General features: G+C 43.1%; 1 protein-coding gene across 3 annotated transcripts in view; it reads left to right on the top strand.

The window, feature by feature from the left end:
* Nucleotides 1-20,665, top strand: part of rtel1 (regulator of telomere elongation helicase 1) — a 61,201-nt gene that overhangs the window by 38,492 nt on the left and 2,044 nt on the right. For all 3 annotated transcript variants that reach the window (XR_006838176.1, XR_006838175.1, XM_046343633.1), the window contains exons 25-29: nucleotides 5,676-5,856; nucleotides 9,514-9,680; nucleotides 12,633-12,728; nucleotides 17,439-17,652; nucleotides 20,103-20,240. Coding sequence is in view for 1 of the 3 variants with exons in the window: in XM_046343633.1 (XP_046199589.1) it covers nucleotides 5,676-5,856; nucleotides 9,514-9,680; nucleotides 12,633-12,728; nucleotides 17,439-17,652; nucleotides 20,103-20,240 (796 nt within the window). In the remaining 2 variants the exon portion in view is untranslated. The remainder of the gene's footprint in view (nucleotides 1-5,675; nucleotides 5,857-9,513; nucleotides 9,681-12,632; nucleotides 12,729-17,438; nucleotides 17,653-20,102; nucleotides 20,241-20,665) is intronic.

Genomic DNA, 20,665 nt, shown 5'->3' with positions numbered 1-20,665 from the left:
GCAGAGGTGTATTTAGAGGGCAGGTTGGTTAAGATGATATCTATGATGGTGCCTGTGTTTACGGATTTGGGGTTGTACATTTGGGGTTGAGTGCATTTGTAATTTGTGAGAGATTGAGAGCATCAAGTTTAGATTGTAGGCTGGCCGGGGTGTTAAGCATGTCCCAGTTTTGGTCACTTAGCAGGACGAGCTCTGAAGATAGATGGAGGGCAATCAATTCGCATATGGTGTCCAGGGCACATCTAGGGGCAGATGATGTTCTATAGCAAGCGGCAATGGTAAGAGACTTGTTTCTGGAGAGGTGGATTTTTAAAAGTAGAAGCTCAAATTGTTTGGGCACAGACTTGGATAGTAAGACAGAACTCTGCAGGTTATCCCTGCAGTAGATTGCAACTCCGCCCCTTTTGGCAGTTCTATCTTGTTCGAAAATGTTATAGTTAGGGATGGAAATTTCAGAGTTTTTGGTGGTCTTCCTAAGCCAGGATTCAGACATGGCTAGAACATCCGGGTTGGCAGAGTGTTCTAGGGCAGTGAATAAAACAAACATTAGAGGAGGCCTCTAATGTTAACATGCATGAAACCAAGGCTTTTACAGTTGCAGAACTCAACAAATGAGAGTGCCTGGGGAATGGGAGTGGAACTAGGCACTGCAGGGCCTGGATTAACCTCCACATCACCAGAGGAGTAGGATCAGGGTACGGCTAAACACTAAAAGAAGTGAACCTCTAGTACGTTCAGAACAGAGTTAAAGGAGTAGGAGATTTCTGGGCACAGTGGAACGGATTCAAGGCATAATATACAGTCAAGGCTATGGTAGGATGTGAATGCAGTGGGGCTAAACCTGTGCATAGAGTGACGATGAAAGTCTCTAGGAATATAATTTAAACCAGGTGATGTCACTGCAAGTGTGTGAGGTGGAACTAAAGTGTTAGCTAAGGCGTATTGAGCAGAGCTAGAGGCTCTACAGTGAAATAAGGCAATATTTACTAACCAAAACAGCAATGGACAAGGCATATTGACGTTAGGGAGTGGCATGCGTAGCAGAGTGATCATAGGAGTCCAGTGTGTGGCTTCTGGCAGCTAGCGGGCCGGGGCTAGCAAGCTAGCAGAAGGGCCTTTTAGGGACGTTGCGACAGGACAAAGTCTGTTGTGGCCCCCTCGTGCTGTTACGTCGGCAGACGGATCAGCAGGGCTCCTTGTGGCAAACCAGGTCCAATGGGCCTCTTAAGCTATCAGTCCATTGTGCTCTAGACAGCTTTTTATTTTTATTTTTATTTCACCTTTATTTAACCAGGTAGGCTAGTTGAGAACAGGTTCTCATTTGCAACTGCGACCTGGCCAAGCATAGCAGTGTGAACAGACAACACAGAGTTACACATGGAGTAAACAATTAACAAGTCAATAACACAGAGAAAAAAAGGGAAGTCTATATACAATGTGTGCAAAAGCCATGAGGAGGTAGGCGAATAATTACAATATTGCAGATTAACACTGAAGTGATTTATGATCATGTACAGGTAGAGATATTGGTGTGCAAAAGAGCAGAAAAGTAAATAAATAAAAACTGTGGGGATGAGGTAGGTGAAAATGGGTGTGCTATTTACCAATAGATTATGTACAGCTGCAGCGATCGGTTAGCTGCTCAGCTAGCTGATGTTTGAAGTTGGTGAGTGAGATAAAAGTCTCCAACTTCAGCGATTTTTGCAATTCGTTCCAGTCACAGGCAGCAGAGTACTGGAACGAAAGGCGGCCGAATGAGGTGTTGGCTTTAGGGATGATCAATGAGATTACACCTGCTGGAGCGCGTGCTACGGATGGGTGTTGCCATCGTGACCAGTGAGCTGAGATAAGGCGGAGCTTTGCCTAGCATGGCCTTGTAGATGACCTGAAGCCAGTGGGTCTGGCGACGAATATGTAGCGAGGGCCAGCCGACTAGAGCATACAAGTCGCAGTGGTGGGTAATATACGGTGCTTTAGTGACAAAACGGATGTCACTGTGATAAACTGCATCCAGTTTGCTGAGTAGAGTGTTGGAAGCAATTTTGTAGATGACGTCGCCGAAGTCGAGGATCGGTAGGATAGTCAGTTTTACTAGGGTAAGCTTGGCAGCGTGAGTGAAGGAGGCTTTGTTGCGGAATAGAAAGCCGATTCTTGATTTGATTTTCGATTGGAGATGTTTGATATGGGTCTGGAAGGAGAGTTTGCAGTCTAGCCAGACACCTAGGTACTTATAGGTGTCCACATATTCAAGGTCGGAGCCATCCAGTGTGGTGATGCTAGTCGGGCATGCGGGTGCAGGCAGCGATCGGTTGAAAAGCATGCATTTGGTTTTACTAGCGTTTAAGAGCAGTTGGAGGCCATGGAAGGAGTGTTGTATGGCATTGAAGCTCGATTGGAGGTTAGATAGCACAGTGTCCAATGACGGGCCGAAAGTGTATACAATGGTGTCGTCTGCGTAGAGGTGGATCAGGGAATCGCCCGCAGCAAGAGCAACATCATTGATATATACAGAGAAAAGAGTCGGCCCGAGAATTGAACCCTGTGGAACCCCCATAGAGACTGCCAGGGGACCAGACAACATGCCCTCCGATTTGACACACTGAACTCTGTCTGCAAAGTAATTGGTGAACTAGGCAAGCTAGCAGGCTTACGGATAGGCGGCACGTCGCAACGGAGGAGCCAGTTGAGAGACCCCCTCGGCCGAATCACGTCAGTAGTCCAGTCGTGATGGGTCGGTGGGGGTCCAGGCCAGTCGGCAAAATAGGTATTGAAGCCCAAGGAGTGGCTGATGGGCCTAGCAGATGAGCATAGCAAGGCTAGCTCCAGGCCAATTGATTCTTGCTTCTGGACAGAGACATTAGCCAGGAGTGGCCACTCGGATAGCAGCTTCCTAGCTGCGATGATCCGGGGGGGGTATTGATTGGAACCATTTCATGTTTTCATGTGTATCTGAGTTATTGGTGTTCAAGCAGCAGCACTGTGATAGTTGCTCTCATTACACTGGAAATGAATAGGAATACGACTTATAGATTGTGAAAACCTCTATCATACATGTTAGATTTCAGTACTGGCTGACAACTCGGGAGTATGTCTTCTCTCTTTTTGCGATATTCCTTCCTTAAGAAATGTGTAATTTAACGGAGGGTCTAGCACATTTTTTAGTCCAGGGTGCGTTGCATGGTGCCGTTGCCAGATATATTATAGAAAGGAGATGTGAATCCAATGAATGGAGGAACGTACAGTGCATTTGGAAAGTATTTAGACCCCTTCACTTTCTCCACATTTTGTCACTCTACAGCCTTATTCTAAAATGGGTTACATTGTTTTCCCCCCCCTCATTAATCTGTGCACACTATCCCATAATGGAATTTTGCACATTTATTAAAAATAAAAACCTGAAATATCACATTTACATAAGTATTCAGACTCTTTACTCAGTGCTTTGTTGAAGTACCTTTGGCAAAGATTATAGCCTCGAGCCTTGGCATGATTGACGGAGTGCTGCGGAGATTGTTGTCCTTCTGAAAGGTTCTCCCGTTCTCCACAGAGGAGGTCTGTCAGTGGTCATTGGGTTCTTGGTCTCCTCCCTGACCAAGGCCCTTCTCCCCCGATTGCCCCATTTGGCCGGGTGGCCAGCTTTAGGAAGAGTCTTGGTGGTTCCAAACTTCTTCCATTTAAGAATGATGGAGGCCACTGTGTTCTTGGACTTTCAATGCTGCAGAAATGTGTTGTACCCTCCCCCAGAAATAAACCATTTAATTCATTTTAGGATAAGGTTGTAACAAAATTTGGAATAAGTCAAGGGGTCTGAATACTTTCCGAATGCACTGCATAACGTCCCACCCAGCAGACTGTCGAACAATTGCGCTCACGTTGTCATACTGCGTCATGTGGTTGCTAAGCTAATCGTCACACAATCCCTTTAAGTCCGTGTATATTTCGAGAAACGTGCCTATTTCCCTTTTAAGTACGTATTGTCATGATTCCAAAGCTATAACATTAACATATTACAAGTTCATTTGTTTTAAAGATTTGTAATATTGTACTTCTTGTTGAAGAAATTTGTGCTAAAGTTTTTGAGCTAGTGCCCGATAGACTCTTTGAAGGAGAGTGCTCCTTATCCCAGAATCATCCAGAATGTGCTGCGCAACCCATTGACGTAGCATGGGCAACATTAAACTGCAGATACTTGTATGCAAATAAAAATTGCACTGTAAAGTAGGAATTGTGTTCTGATATTATGAGGGGGGGTTCCTGATTAATTTGCCATCTCAACAGGTGTCCCAGACACAAACCGGTTTGGGAACCCCTGGCTGAATGTTTTGGCACTTATTTCTTCTAAAACATTGTTGAAATTGAAACATTTCTTTTGGTCTCCACACACTATTTGAACCATTTTAGTTTTTGGTCAAAATTCTGAAAATAAAAACAAATGGCATGGACAAAATGATTAGCACAGAAGAGCTTGTGGTTTGCACGGTCTTTGGCCAAGATACCTGACATGCTTTTCGTAGCCATCAGCTTGCTGCACCTTCTACTGGTGGTTTTGCCCACTCTTCAGCTGCAAACGGCTCCAATTCTGCTATTTTTGAGGGGTGCATTCGACAAACTTCTGTTTTCAGAGCTCACCATGGGATTCAGATGCTGGCCACTCCAGAACAGTCCAGCTACTATCTTGTCTCATCGCTACAACACCTGTACGGGCTCAGGAGGGACGAAGGTTGAAAGTCATGCGTCCTCCGATACACAACCCAACTAAGCCGCACTGCTTCTTAACACAGTGCACATCCAACCCGGAAGCCAGCCGCCCACACCAATATGTCGGAGGAAACACCTTGGTTAGCGTGCACTGTGCCCGGCCCTCCACAGGAGTCGCTGGTGCACGATGAGACAAGGATATCCCTCCCGGCCTAACCCGGACGAGGGTAGGCCAATTGTGCGTCACCCCACGGACCTCAAGGTCGCGGCCGGTTACGACAGAGCCTGGGCACGAACCCAGAGTCTCTGGTGGCACAGCTGGCGCTGCAGTACAGCACCCTTAACCACTGCGCCACCCGGGAGGCCTCTCAGTGTTTATTCTTGAACCATTCCTGTGTGCTTTTTTATGTTTGCGGTTGTTGTCCTGCTGCAAGACCCACCACCTTCAAGGGATGCCCCGTTTTTGGAGACTGGGTTGAATAGTGGACTCAAACACCTTGATAATCTGCTGATTTCATGATGCCTTGCACATGTTAAAGGCCTCCGGTGCTGGCAGCAAAGCAACCCCACAGCATTATCAAACCTCCCCTATGTTTCTTGAATCTTGTTTTCTAAATTAAAATTGTAAACTTAAAGTTTCAAAAACAAAAATGTTTCTGCAATGTTGAGAATCCACATAACTGTGTGTGTGTGTGTGTGTGTGTGTGTTATTTTAAAAATGTGCGAGGGTGCCAATACATTTGGCCGGAAATGTACATCTTTCCTCAGAACTATAACCAAGATTTTTCGTCAGAACTGAAGCCTACATGCAGCCTTTCCTCAGAACAGGGAGTCAATCTCCCTCGATTACACTGTGGGTAGTGTCAATGGGTGATTCATAGTTGCACAACATTTTTGGTTTTGTTGTTTCACTGCAGATGTGAGAATTCTGACCTTAATCTTGACCTCTGAACTCTTTGACTGTTCCAATGTCCCAGAGGCCTCCTCCAGAGAAGAAGCCTGCAAAGGGGAGTTGTGGTGGGGCGGTACACTCTGCAGATGCCCAGTGTGTCAGCGCCGGACCCTGCCACTCCTCCGAGAGCTCCACCAAGGGAGGTTTCGCCCAGAAGGCCAAAGTACTGGACTCCCACGTGCCCAGTCTGAAGAGGCGACGGCTGAGTGAGTATCTACACCGCACATGCAGTGGAACCAAGCATGGTTTAAGTGAACTTTTTAATTGCTTAACAATGTCTCCTTAGGCTTTTGCTTCTCATCAGTTCTCTGTCTTGTGCAGATCTGCGTTAAATACCTATTAAGTACTATTTGAGGTGTACTTAACGCTTCCTGCGGCTGGGGTACAGGTTAGGCGTGGTAATTTGTCCATGTAGTCACTTTAGCCCTACCTACATGTACAAATGACCACAACTAACCTGTACCCCTGCATGTTGACTTGGTACTGGTACCCCCTTCATATAGCCTCGTTATTATTTTCTGTTTTATTTTTTTGTTTAATTAGTAAATATTTTCTTAACTATTTCTTTAACTGCATTGTTGGTTAATAGCTTGTAAGTAAGCATTTCACGGTAAGGCCTATATATAACATCCGGCCCCGACAGAGATGGCTGCCTCGCTTCGCGTTCTCAGGAAACTATGCAGTATTTAGTTTTGTTATGTATTATTTCTTACATTGTTACCTCAGGAAATCTAAAGTTGTATTACATACAGCCGGGAGGATCTATTGGATATAAAAGCAACGTCAACTTACCAACATTGGTTTGGGCCACCACCCAGGAAAATGGATCGGATCCCAGCCGGCAACCCAAAATTACGGCGCCGCAGGAGGGGCAGAAGAAGCGGTCTTCTGGTCAGGCTCCGTAGACGGACACAACGCGCACTGCTTCCGAGTTTACTACTCGCCAACGTCCAGTCTCTTGACAACAAGGTAGAAGAAATCCGAGCAAGGGTTGCCTTCCAGAGAGACATCAGAGATTGTAACGTTCTTTGTTTCACAGAAATGTGGCTCACTCGGTACAGCCACCTGGTTTCTTCATGCATCGCACCAACAGAAACAAACATCTCACTGGTAAGAAGAAGGGCGGGGGTATGCCTTATGATTAATGAGACGTGTTGTGATGATAACAACATACAGGAACTCAAGTCCTTTTGCTCATCTGACCTAGAATTCCTTACAATCAATATCGTCCAAGAGTTCTCTTCGATTATAATAAAATCTGTATATACCCCCCCCCCCCCCCAAGCAGACACATCAATGGCCCTGAATGAACTTCATTTGACTCTATGTAAACTGGAAACCACATATCCTGAGGCTGCATTCATTGTAGCTGGGGATTTTAACAAGGCTAATCTGAAAACAAAACTCTAAATTTTATCAGCATATCGAATGTGCTACCCGGGTGGAAAAAATCCTGGACCATTGTTACTCAAACTTCCGCGATGCATACAAAGCCCTGCTCCGCCCTCCTTTCGGAAAATCTGACCACTACTCAATTTTGTTGCTCCTAGCCTATAGACAGAAACTAAAACAGGAAACGCCCGTGCTCAGGTCTGTTCAATGCTGGTCCGACCAATCTGATTCCACCCTTCAAGATTGCTTTGATCACGTGGACTTGATGAATTGATTGATGGATCAGAATACTCGGATTCGGTGAGCGAGTTTATTAGCAAGTGCATTGGTGATGTTGTACACACAGCAACTATTAAAACCTTCCCCAACCAGAAACCGTGGATTGATGGCAGCATTCGTGCAAAACTGAAAGCGCAAACCACTGCTTTTAATCAAGGCAAGTCGACCGGAAACCTGACCGAATACAAAGTGTAGCTATTCCCTCCAAGGCAATCAAACAAGCTAAGCGTCTAGAGTATAGAGACCAAGTAGAGTTGAAATTCAACAGCACGAGAGCTATGTGGCAGGGCCTACAGTCAATCACGGACTACAAACAGAAAACCAGCCCCGTCGCAGACCACAATGTCCTGCTCCCAGACAAACTAAACAACTTCTTTGCTTGCTTTGAGGACAATACAGTGCCAACGACACGGCCCGCTACCAGAAACCTGCCGACTCTCCTTCACCGCAGCCAACTTAGAAAGCTAAGGAAACTGAGCTAAATGACTATCGCCCCATAGCACTCACCTCCATCATCATGAAGTGCTTTGAGAGACTAGTCAAGGATCATATCACCTCCACCCTACCTGATACCCTAGACCCACTCCAATTTACTTACCGCCCCAATAGGTCCACTGACGACGCAATCACACACCGCACACTGCCCTAACCCATCTGGACAAGAGGAATAGCATTGTAAGAATGCTGTTCATTGACTACAGCTCAGCATTTAACACCATAGTACCCTCCAAACTTGTCATTAAGCTTGAGACCCTGGGTCTCGACCCCGCCCTGTGCAACTGGGTCCTGGACTTCCTGACGGGGCCGCCCCCAGGTGGTGAGGGTAGGAAACATCTCCACCCCTCTGATCCTCAACACTGGGGCCCCACAAGGCTGCATTCTCAGTCCTCTCCTGTACTCCCTGTTCACCCATGACTGCGTGGCCATGCACGCCTCCAACTTAATTATCGAGTTTGCAGATGACACTACAGTGGTCGGCTTGATTACCAACAATAACGAGACTGCCTACAGGGAGGAGGTGAGGGCCCTCGGAGTGTGGTGTCAGGAAAATAACCTCACACTCAACGTCAACAAAACAAAGGAGATGATCGTGGACTTCAGAAAACAGCAGAGGGAGCGCCCCCCTATCCACATTGACGGGACAGTAGTGGAGAAGGTGGAACGTTTTAAGTTCCTCAGCGTACACATCAAGGACAAACTGAAATGGTCCACCCACACAGACAGTGTGGTGAAGAACCAACCTCAGAAGGCTGAGGAAATTTTGGCTTGTCACCAAAAACACTCAAACTTTTACAGTTGCACAATTGAGAGCATCCTGTCGGGCTGTATCACCGCTTGGTGCGGCAACTGCTCCGCCCACAACCGTAAGGCTCTCCAGAGGGTAGTGAGGTCTGCACAACACATCACCCACCGGGGGAAAACTACCTGCTCTCCAGGACACAGACACCACCCGATGTCACAGGAAGGCCGAAAAGATCATCAAGGACAACAACCACCCGAGCCACTGCCTGTTACACCCGCTATCATCCAGAAGGCGAGGTCAGTACAGGTGCATCAAAGCTGGGACCGAGAGACTGAAAAACAGCTTCTATCTCAAGGCCATCAGACTGTTAAACAGCCATCACTAACATTGAGTGGCTGCTGCCAACATACTGACTTAATCTCTAGCCACTTTAATAATAAAAAAGTGCATGTAATAAATGTATCACTAGTCACTTTAAACTATTCCACTTTATATCATGTTTACATACACTACTCATCTCATATGTATATACTGTACTCTGTACCATCTACTGCATCTTAGCTATGCCGTTTGGCCATCGCTCATCCATATATATTTTTATGTACATATTCTTATTCATTCCTTTACACTTGTGTGTGTATAAGATAGTTGTTGTTAGATATTTTCTGCATGGTCGGAACTAGAAGCACAAGCATTTCGCTACACTCGCATTAACATCTGCTAACCATGTGTTCCATTGCGCTTGATTTAGTTTGCCCACCCAGTACATCTGTAATATATGAAAGTCTTTATTTAACCAGGTTAGTCTTGTTGATGATACAAAATCTCTTTTTCAGGAGAGACCTGAACCATTTGCCACAGGTCTGGTCATGTTTGTGGGTCTGGAAGTGACTCGTCTCATCACCTCTTATCACATGTCTCATGACCTGTCTCCTGTTTCTGTTTTCAGATGAGCATGGCGGCAGTGAGGGGAACGGCATGGCTAGGCTGTGCATCGAATACGAAACGGAGATGGAGGTGAGCCGGAGGAGGCCGGCCGGCCTGCTAGACGCCCTGGAGCACAGCGACAGCCGCTATGGAGATGAAGTCGTCGAGGCCCTAGGGGGCGAGGAGAGGGTACACTTGGCTTTACTACAGAAACCTCTGTCTGAACAGATGAGTTGGAGGATGGTGGTCCTTCGAAATAATATCAAGGAATGTTTTACTGATCATGTCTGGTTAAACTGATGCAGAAGGAGAAATGCATGTTGCACTGCTTTGATGCAACTGTCAATATCGTTTTACCAGATCAAGCTGAGTCCTTGACTCACTTAGGGAAACCGTCCTTAAGTGATGAAATACGGAAACTGATTGGTAAATGCTAGGAACCCACAGTATTGAGCAAAAAACATGTTTTAGTTGACTAAATATGAGCTAGCATACAGTTGAAGTCAGAAGTTTACATACACTTAGGTTGGAGTCATTAAAACTTGTTTTTCAACCACTCCACAATTTTTTTGTTAACAAACTATAGTCTTGGCAAGTCAGTTAGGACCTCTACTTTGTGCATGACACAAGTAATTTTTTGAACAAATGTTTACAGATGGATTATTTCACTTAATTCACTGTATCACAATTCCAATGGGTCAGAAGTGTTTATACACTAAGTTGACTGCCTTTTAAACAGCTTGGAAAATTACATTTAGAAGCTTCTGATAGGCTAATTGACATAATTTGAGTCAATTGGAGGTGTACCTGTGGATGTATTTCAAGGCCTATCTTCAAACTCAGTGCCTCTTTGCTTGACATCATGGGAAATCAAAAGAAATTAGCCAAGACCTCAGAAAAAAAGACGTCCACAAGTCTGGTTCATCCTTGGGAGCAATTTCCAAACGCCTGAAGGTACCACGTTCATCTGTACAAACAATAGTAGGCAAGTTTAAACACCATGGGACCACGAGGCCGTCATACCGCACAGGAAGGAGACTCATTCTGTCTCCTAGAGATGAATGTTCTCTGGTGCGAAAAGTGCAAATCAATCCCACATCTACAGCAAAGGACCTTGTAAAGATGCTGGAGGAAATGGTTACAAAAGTATCTATATCCACAGTAAAACGAGTCCTATATCGACATAACTTGAAAGGCCGCTCAGCAAGGAAGAAGCCACTGCTCCAAAAAAGCCAGACTATGTTGTGCAAATGCACATGAAGATTGTACTTTTTGGAGAAATATCCTCTGTTCTGATGAAACAAAAATATAGAACTGTTTGGCCATAATGACCATTATGTTTGGAGGAAAAAGGGGGAGGCTTGCAAGCCGAAGAACAGCATCCCAACCGTGAAGCATGGGGGTGGCAGCATCATGTTGTGGGGGTGCTTTGCTGTAGGAGGGACTGGTGCACTTCACAAAATAGCATCATGAGGAAGGTACATTATCTATGTGGATATATTGAAGCAACATCTCAAGACATCAGTCAGGAAGTTAAAAATTGGTCGCAAATGGGTCTTCCAAATGGACAATGACCCCAAACATACTTCCAAAGTTGTGGCAAAATGGCTTAAGGGCAACAAAGTCAAGGTATTGGAGTGGCCATCACAAAGCCCTGACCTCAATCCTATAGAACATTTGTTGGCAGAACTGAAAAAGTGTGTGCGAACAAGGAGGCCTACAAACCTGATCAGTTACACCATCTCTGTCAGGAGGAATGGGCCAAAATTCACCCAACTTATTGTGGGAAGGTGGTGGAAGGCTACCCAAAATGTTTGACCCAAGTTAAACAATTTTAAAGGCAATGCTACCAAATACTAATTGTGTCTATGTAAACTTCTGACCTACTGGGAATGTGATGAAATAAATAAATCTCTCTACTATCATTCTGACATTTCACATTCTTAAAATTAAGTGGTGATCCTAACTGACCTAAGACGGGTAACTTTTACTAGGATTAAATGTCAGGAATTGTGAATACTTTATTAGATAATATTTCAATGGTAATATAAGCTCTATCTATTTCTGTTACTCCCCTCATCCAATTGTCTACAAAATACTTATACAGTTTTGATTTGATTATTTCAATTTAACATTAAATCAAACGGATTAAATCAAATATAATTTTATACTTGTAATCAATGAAAATGAAATATAATGCTATTGTTTCCCTTATCGCTAGCAAGTATGTGGCGCTTGCTAAACCCTACATACAGTTTCCAGTAATCCGCTCACTTTCCAGTAATCCGCTCACTAAGATTTTGTAACGCCATACAGTCATTTTGTATCAGCACAATTAAAAGGTCACACATTTAATTACAGGGCTTATATTACCCTTCGGATGACAGATTCACAGTGGTTGAGCACCTTTTTATAATGACCAATTGTTTACTCTTTTTTTCTAAATGCCATTTCCCACTTTAACGCTGAGCGATCGAACAAAGGATGTGTGTTTATGGTTTGAATAAAATGCTCTCCGGTTCCAGTTTCGAAAAGCCATGTGGAGGTGGTGGTTGTCTCAATACACATGTTCAGTAAGTTAGGAAATAAATAATAGATACCTACAAGCTTAGGCTAGTTATTGGATGTGGTAACACTACTTTTGAAGTTAGTCAGTCATGCACTATAGACTTTGTTCCTTCAAATATCTTAGCATGCGACTTAGAATGAGCCAAAGTATTGGGCATGTATTCAAAGTGGTGTAGTATGGAGATTGTAACGTAACCATATGATGTCTTTGAGTTGAGGGAGGGAAAACATATCTCGTCTTTTCTTTCACTCAATAGTTTCCTGAAATATCAATGTCCTAAAGTATTTTATTTATTTTTAAATAATTTTTCCTTGGTCACGATGGATCAATCAATAGACCATGATGAGAAAATAATAGACCATGATGAGAAAATAATATAATAAGCTCATGTAAGGTTCTGTTTTTATTATCCAGGGACGCTATGAGCTGAGGTAGTATAAGGTAACGGCTGTTTTACAGCAGATTTAGGAGGACCATACAGTAGGTGATCATAGCAAAAGTGTATGTTTTAGTATAAATGTAGTACTGAATAAAACTGCTGATGATGCTGCTAACGGTTCCATTCTGTTTAGGCTAATCGCATATCCACGCTGTCTCTTCAGTACGACAAGCGTATGGATGACGAATTGCGTGGTGGAAAACGAAAAATCAAAGTCGTCCAAGAACGGGTATGTGAAATACTGCATGTTTAAACACAACTGCTGTTAGTGCGCTATAGAGCTTTTAAGTTTGAGGCCTGTGTGTAACTCATCCTCACGCTTCCCCCAACTCATAGCGGCTTGGTCACAGAGGAAGGACGGCACTAACAATTATTTCAGAAATACCCTATAAGGCTAACGCTAAGACTAGCCCCCAGTTCCAACACACTGTCTTCATACCACAGTCACAAGAGCCTCTCACTCCATTGTTTATGTGTCACCCGCATTGTTGATCCCTATCATCATTGGCACAAGGATGCGTTGGCTGGGGTTTGTGGAACAAAATACAATGTGCGGGAGTTCCATTATTTACTCTGGCGCTGAGATTTCTGTGAGGGATACTGACTCACGGAAAATCGTGCTGTGCATACCTATTGTTGAGTCTTGTCTGTTTGGCCAACTGAACATCCTCATGCTTTGTATTAATATTACCTAGGTACAATGAAATGGCACTGTCATGTTGTGGAAATTAACTTGACGCAATATAAGTTTTGAATCTGTGAAAACTCATTGAGACATTCAAATTGATAAAATTGGCTAAATAGTAGGTTTTCAAGAGAATTTCAGGTCACAGAATGGACTATGAAAAATGTGTAGTTTAATTTTGTCCAGATAGTTTTATCAAATATACTACTGTAAAACTTAAATTAATAGCCTGGGACTTAAATTTATTTGCTTCAGTCACTGAACACAATCGCCGCTTATTAGCGTCAGGCTTCTATATGAGCCAGGCGTCTCTGACTGAGAACTCAATACACTTAAGGATTTTGTCAAGTCAGCCTGCACGAGCAGTGAAATCAGAGGCCCCACTGTCACTCAGTCTCGTAGATCTCCTTTGTGGTCATGACCAGAGCGGTGTCTATTGTAACCTTGTAAACAATTCATTTAGACCCAACAGTTATTTGAAACATACATTTATTTGCTGAAATGTGTGCCAATGCCCAACTTAAAAGTCTAAGTGTTAATTTTGAAAAAGTTTTACGGTAAGTTGTAGGTTTACTTCACACTATGGTGAATCAATCCTGTGGTATGGTGGTTCTTTGAATTGCGGTGGCATTGATTTGGGCAAAGCATTTAGGAAATAATTTACTTAATTTTGAGGGGATTTTTAAATATAATTTGTTTCGATCTTACTATTCTAAATCATCTAAATATTTTAAAGAACTTGTACCATTGTGATAACATTGTGACACCACTAGGAGTAGTAACCCCACTGACACATTGTAGGTCATTGAGGATTTTCCTAAATGGAGGCCACAGATGCATAAAATGAACGATTATTAACCTGTTTAAAAGAACATTTACTAAAGTGATATGATTAATATTTTTGTTCACAAAGTAATTAGCCTTCATTTAAATTGAGTAACACCAATGACACTTTGTATTTAGACGCACTACATGAGCAATGGAATCCTCATATTTTACATACTAAAAGGTTAATTCTTTAATATAGACCCCTCCCACAGTAATAGTTTGCTATTGGAGGGAATACTCAAGGTCCTTGTATATCTTAGTAATTAATTATTTAACACCAATGACACAACTATTGACATAAAACCATTTTGTCACAAATGCGCTGACGGAGGGAAAAGTTTGTCAACACAGGCTTGATTAAATTACATGGAAAAAAATATAAACGCAACATGTAAAGTGTTGATCCCATGCTTCATGGAGCTGAAATATAAGATCCCTGTTTTTGTGCGCTACTTTGTTTGACAAGATAATCCATCCACCTGACAGGTGTGGCATATCAACAACCTGATTAAACAGCATGATCATTACACATGTGCACCTTGTGCTGGGGACAATAAAAGGCCACTCTAAAATGTGCAGTTCTGTCACACAACACAATGCTACAGATGTCTGAGGGAGCATGCAATTGGCATGCTGACTGCAGGAATGTTCACCAGAGCTGTTGCCAGAGAATTTGTTTATGTTCAATTCTCTACCATAAAACGCCTGCAACATCGTTTTAGAGAATTTGACCGTAAGTCCAAACAGCCTTAAAACCGCAGACCACGTGTATGGCTTCGTGTGGCCAAGCGGTTTGATGATGTCAATGTGAACAGAGTGCCCCACAGTGGGGTTATGGTATGGGCAGGTATAAGCTACGGAAAACAAACACAATTGTATTTTGACGATGGCTATTTCAATGCACAGAGATACCGTAACGAGATCCTGAGGCCCATTGTCGTGCCATTCATCCGCCGCCATCACATGTTTCAGCATAATGCACAGCCCCATGCCGCAAGGATCTGTACACTATTCCTGGAAGCTGCCAGTTCTTCCATGGCCTGCATACTCACCAGACATGTCACCCATTGCGCATGGTTTCAATGCTCTGGACCGACGTGTACGACAGCATGTTCCAGTTTCCACAAGTATCCAGCAAATTCGCACAGCCATTGAAGAGGAGTGGGACAACATTCCACAAGCCACAATCAACAGCCTGATCAACTCTATGCCAAGGAGATGAGTCACGCTGAATGAGGCACGTGGTATTCACACCAGATACTGACTGGTTTTCGGAAACACGCCCATACTTTTGTTTTTTAAAGGTGTCAGTGACTAACAGATGCATATTTGTATTCCCAGTCATGTGAAATCCATAGATGGGCGGACTTCCTTATGATCTGTAACTCAGTCAAATCTTTGAAATTGTGGCATGTTATTTTTTACTTTTACTGCATAAGAAAACTTAAGGTGATTGGTTAAAATTGTGTGACACCTCAGAATTTCTAAATCCTGGAGGGACTGCAAAGTATGGAGTAGATTTTGCTCTCTCTTTTGTCCCCTGGTTTTGAATGTTTTCCACAGTACACTCCATGGTGATGACCTCTTACAATTCCAAGCAAAATCTTCCTTCCACCTCGTTTAGGCCCCCTCAAACTGCTCTCACTCAAATGTCATGTATATGTTATGGAGTGGAACTGTATGAGTGGAGTGAGAGACAGGATTATTCTAAAACATTTTTTATTTATTCTAATAATAACAAATCTACACGCAATGCCCCATAATGCAGAAACAGGTTGACATTTCTGCTAATTAATACAATAACAAAAAAACTATCACATTTACATAAGTATTCAGACCCTTTACTCAGTACTTTGTTGAAGCAGCAATTACAGCCTCGAGTCTCATTGGGCATGACACTACAAGCTTGGAACATCTGTATTTGGGGAGTTTCTCCCATTCTTCTCTGCAGATCCTCTCAAGCTCTGTCAGGTTGGATGGAGATTGTTGCTGCACAACTATTTTCAGGTCTCTCCAGAGATATTCAATCGGGTTCAAGCCCGGGCTCTGGCTTGGACACTCAAGGATATTCAGAGACTTGTCCCGAAGCCACTCCTGCATCGTCTTGGCTGTGTGCTTAGGTTTCCTGTCCTGTTGGAAGGTGGACCTTTGCCCCAGTGTGAGGTCCTGAGTGCTCTGGATCAGGTTTTCATCAAGGCTCTCTCTGTACTTTGCTCCGTTCATCTTTCCCTCGATCCTGCCTAGTCTCCCAGTCCCTGCCTTTGAAAAACATCCCCACAGCATGATGCTGCCACCACCATTGTTCACTGTAGGGATGGTGCCAGGTTTCCTTAAGATGTGACGCTTGGCATTCAGACCAAAGAGTTCAATCTTGGTTTCATCAGCCAGAGAATCTTGTTTCTCATGGTCTGAGAGTCTTTCAGTGCCTTTTGGAAAACTCCAAGTGGGCTGTCGTGCCTTTTTTTACTGAGGAGTGGCTTCCGTCTGGCCACTATACCATAAAGGCCTGATTGGTGGAGTGCTGGAGACATGGTCGTCCTTCTGGAATGTTCTCCCATCTCCACAGATTAACTCTGGGACTCTTGTCTGTGATCATCGGGTTCTTGGTCACCTCCCTGACCAATGTCCCTTCTCCCTCGATTGCTCAGCTCTAGGAAGAGTCTTGGTGGTTCTAAACCTTTTCCATTTAAGAATGATTGAGGCCACTACATTCTTGGGGACCTTCAATGCTGCATTAATACTTTGGTACCCTTCCCCAGATCTGTGCCTCGACACAATCCTGTCTCGGAGCTCTACGGACAATTCCTTCGACCTCATGGCTTGGTTTTTGCTCTGACATGCACTGTCAACTGTGGACCTTTATATAGGCAGGTGTGCCTTTCCAAATCATGTCCAATCAAGTTGAAGAAACTTCTCAAGTATGATCAATGGAAACAGGATGCATCTGAGCTCAATTTGGAGTCTCATAGCAAAAGGTCTGAATACTTATGTAAATAAGGCATTTCTGTTTTATTTTTAATACATTTGTAAACATAAAAAATAATAAACAGTTTTTGTCTTGTCATTATGGTGTATTTTGTGTCAACTTTTTAAAATATTTTTAGAATAAGGCAGTAACGTAACAAAGTGGAAAAGTCAAGGGGTCTGAACTTTCCGAAGGTACTGTATAGGGACTTCTATAGTTTTGGGGGGCATACAGTTATCACACGCTAACTCATCATTTCTTGTGACAGTTTTATATGTGCTTCAGCATAAATGCCTTACAGGCACATCTCCCCACAGCGTTGTTCAAATAACTTAGAATAATAGGTAACATTCCATTCGCCAACCAAATGAACACAGTGAAATACCCTTGCATCTGTCATGGCTAGACACACTAAGATATATGACACACTAACAAACCATTATCTCTGCCACCTCTCATAGAAAATCCCTCTGTCTCCTAATGTGTCAGAGGAGGGCAAAGCGGGGAAAGCCAAGTCGTTCCTGACGGAAATGAAAAAGTCGCTGAGTCAGGTGAATTTCCAGCGAATAATGGCGGCCCTGCAGACGTACAAACAGATGGATGACCTTGACAAACTGCTGGCCGAGGCAGCCGACCTCTTCACCGGGGACACAAACACCTACAACCTGCTCCGAGGTGTGTGTGTGTGTGTGTGTGTGTGTGTGTGTGTGTGTGTGTGTGTGTGTGTGTGTGTGTGTGTGTGTGTGTGTGTGTGTGTGTGTGTGTGTGTGTGTGTGTGTGTGTGTGTGTGTGTGTGTGTGTGTGCTTGTGGGTTCAGCTTGTATAGTAATGGATCTCGGCCTTGTGTGTTCACTGCTGGGCTCATGGGAGTCATCAGGTCGCTCTGAATCAGCTAGAGAAAATGGATCCTACTCAATGGTACATTCTAATGTTAAAGGAAAACATTTGCTGTGTGTGTGTGTGTGTGCACAGCCTGTCCAGGAGTGGGGGAGGGCATGATTGAAGCATGGTGTGCCAGTAGGCCAGCAGAGGTCAATGTATTCCCATGTTTTCTTTCCACTGTTCTCTGTAAATAACAACCAATCCATCAGAGGTAACCAGAGTTCTATTTTGAATTTGAGGAAAAAATAACTAGCAATCAGAAGTCTCATCGCTTGAAGTCGCACCCCTCTTGCATACATTGACCCCGGATGACAAAGCCCGGTGAGCTGAAGGTCCGACATCACAGAAATGTGATGAGTCCACCCCCCCCCAAAAAAAACTTTTCTAGAATACAGTACATTGATTTAAACTGGTGTTAAGAACAAAGCGGCGGAGTTGGGAGGGAGTGGAGTGAGGAGATGAGGACACAGCCCTTGTCTTAGAAAAGAGAAGAGCTGAAAAATCACATTTTTGTTATGATAAACTGGATGGCAAATATTGGATAAAGTCAGCAAATGCAATTGAAGTGTGTTATTTCTCTCTTGACTCGCATATAGGCTATATATATATATATATATATATATATATATATATATATATATATATATATATATATATATATATATATATATATATATATATATATATATATATATATATGCTATATCGCATATAGGCCTTATATAATCTATCGAGCTGTTAGTGCGTCCTGTTTTCTGTCTTAAGTAATTTAGCCTACTTAAATATACAGTATCTCAATCAAACATTCATTCATTTCATTACACAGCATACAAGTAATTTATGCCTTTTTTAAAGCTGAAATTCTTAATGGTGAAACTGCCACGTCCGTTTGCAATATTATAACAACATAGAAGTTACTGCAAATGACAGACACCGTCTCTTTCCCTTGGACATCATTGCACTCGCAATTTGGAATATAAAAAATCTATTTCAATTAAACGTTTTATTTAACTAGGTAAGTCCGTTAAGAACAAATTCTTATTTACAATGACTGCCTACTCGGGCAAAACATGGACGACACTGGGCCAATTGTGCGCCGCCCTATGAGGAAAACGGCCGGATGTGATACAGACTGGATTCGAACCAGGGACTGTAGTGATGCCTCTTGCACTGAGATGCAGTGCCAGTGCCACTCGGGAGCCCAATATGTACTGCAATTTCACTTCCACCCTGTCAACAACAACAAAACAAAAATATTACGGCCTTGACGCTGTTTGCCCCTACTATGTATTTAATCTTTAAATACAACAAGCATTTTATTTTTTAAATAAAATTCTTATTCAAATTCTTAAGAGCCTTTAAATATTTTCTGCCATACATCCATTTGAATAATCGCTCAAAATCCCTGTTTTGAATGCATATTTTATTCCGAAATAACTGCATTAAGCCTATGCCTGATTTATGAAAACATTTTGATAAATTATGGGTCTACTTTAAATAGTTTTCAAGGTATTTTGTTTGAATGTGTCGCGTTAACAGATGCCATTGGAATAATGTGGCTGCTGAGACACCGCAGTAGTAAAAGCTGCTAAACACGTATACTTTTTCTTCTTCTCAAACACAGCGTGGCAAGGCCGCAACCCGCCTGACCTGAATCAATTCTTGGAATTTGAGGTCGACCTGGTTTAAGACCATCGGGTTCGGGCTGAGAATGAGAACTGAAGTCCAAACATGAGCCACTCCTGTGTGACAGTCAAAAGACTTTCCTGGTTCTGTAATGTCTACTGTTTTTGGTCATTACTGTCAGTTTTCAAATGACTTCAAGAGAATTACATTAATCAACATTTTGACTGTAACAGGACTTTGAAATCATTGTCACCAGAGAATCCATTAGAAGCGGGATGTTAAGTGATCATGGACAGTCATAGCCAGCACATGAGTAATGCAGTTGATGGTATAATGTAAGTTATGCAGGAAAAGGAAGTTAGTTACACAAGTTCTCTTTTGTGGTGAGTCATGAATTAAGTCACATGTACACAAATGTTACACAAACTTTAGTGTAGATCTTCTCTCTGATAACAGATTCCAAGGAAATTGTGTAAACTATGAACTGGCGTAAACTGCAGTATTGTATTCCTGTTTTTAGGAAATGTATACATTTTCAAGATATACATGGCAAATATCACAGGTTTGTTCATACAGATATGCACTGGGGTTTGACCTCAAACCTTACTGTATTTCAGGATTCTACCAGTTCATACGACCCCACCACAAGAAGAGATTTGATGAGAAGTGTGTGGAGCTGACTGGCCAGGGCTGTGGCTACAAACCCGATCACTCGCTCTCCAAGGAGGAGAAAGAAACGCTGATGCAGAACGGGGGTGTGCAGTCAATTCTTAGTTTCTGACACTGACCACTAGGATGCATTTAGGAACACTGTATTTTCCAGACATGTCAAGAGACTGGATAGTGTGATTGTACATGTGATGCATGAGTCATTTCACATTTAAGTAAGGATACCTTTGTGCAGCAAGATGACACCCACCCAGTGTCTGCTTAATCATACCAGTTCGTGACTCCTGAATCATTACATTCTGACTAGCCGAATCAGGGCCAGCCCTAGCCTTTTGGGGGCCCTAAGCGAGATGTGGTTGGGAGGCCCCACACCTCATGGACAAAACATTGTTGTGGCCCCCTCTTCACGACGGCAAGAGAAAAAATAAATAAAGTGAATTTCCTGCAATTCTACACATTTTGCCATGGGGAGTGGAGAAAATGTTCCAGTTTTAAAGCAAGCTTTCTGCAA

This window comes from Oncorhynchus gorbuscha, linkage group LG03, assembly GCF_021184085.1.
Source record: "Oncorhynchus gorbuscha isolate QuinsamMale2020 ecotype Even-year linkage group LG03, OgorEven_v1.0, whole genome shotgun sequence".
Lineage (NCBI taxonomy): Eukaryota > Metazoa > Chordata > Actinopteri > Salmoniformes > Salmonidae > Oncorhynchus > Oncorhynchus gorbuscha.
Note: the sequence above shows the minus strand (reverse complement) of the source record. Positions and strands in the feature narration are given on the sequence as shown.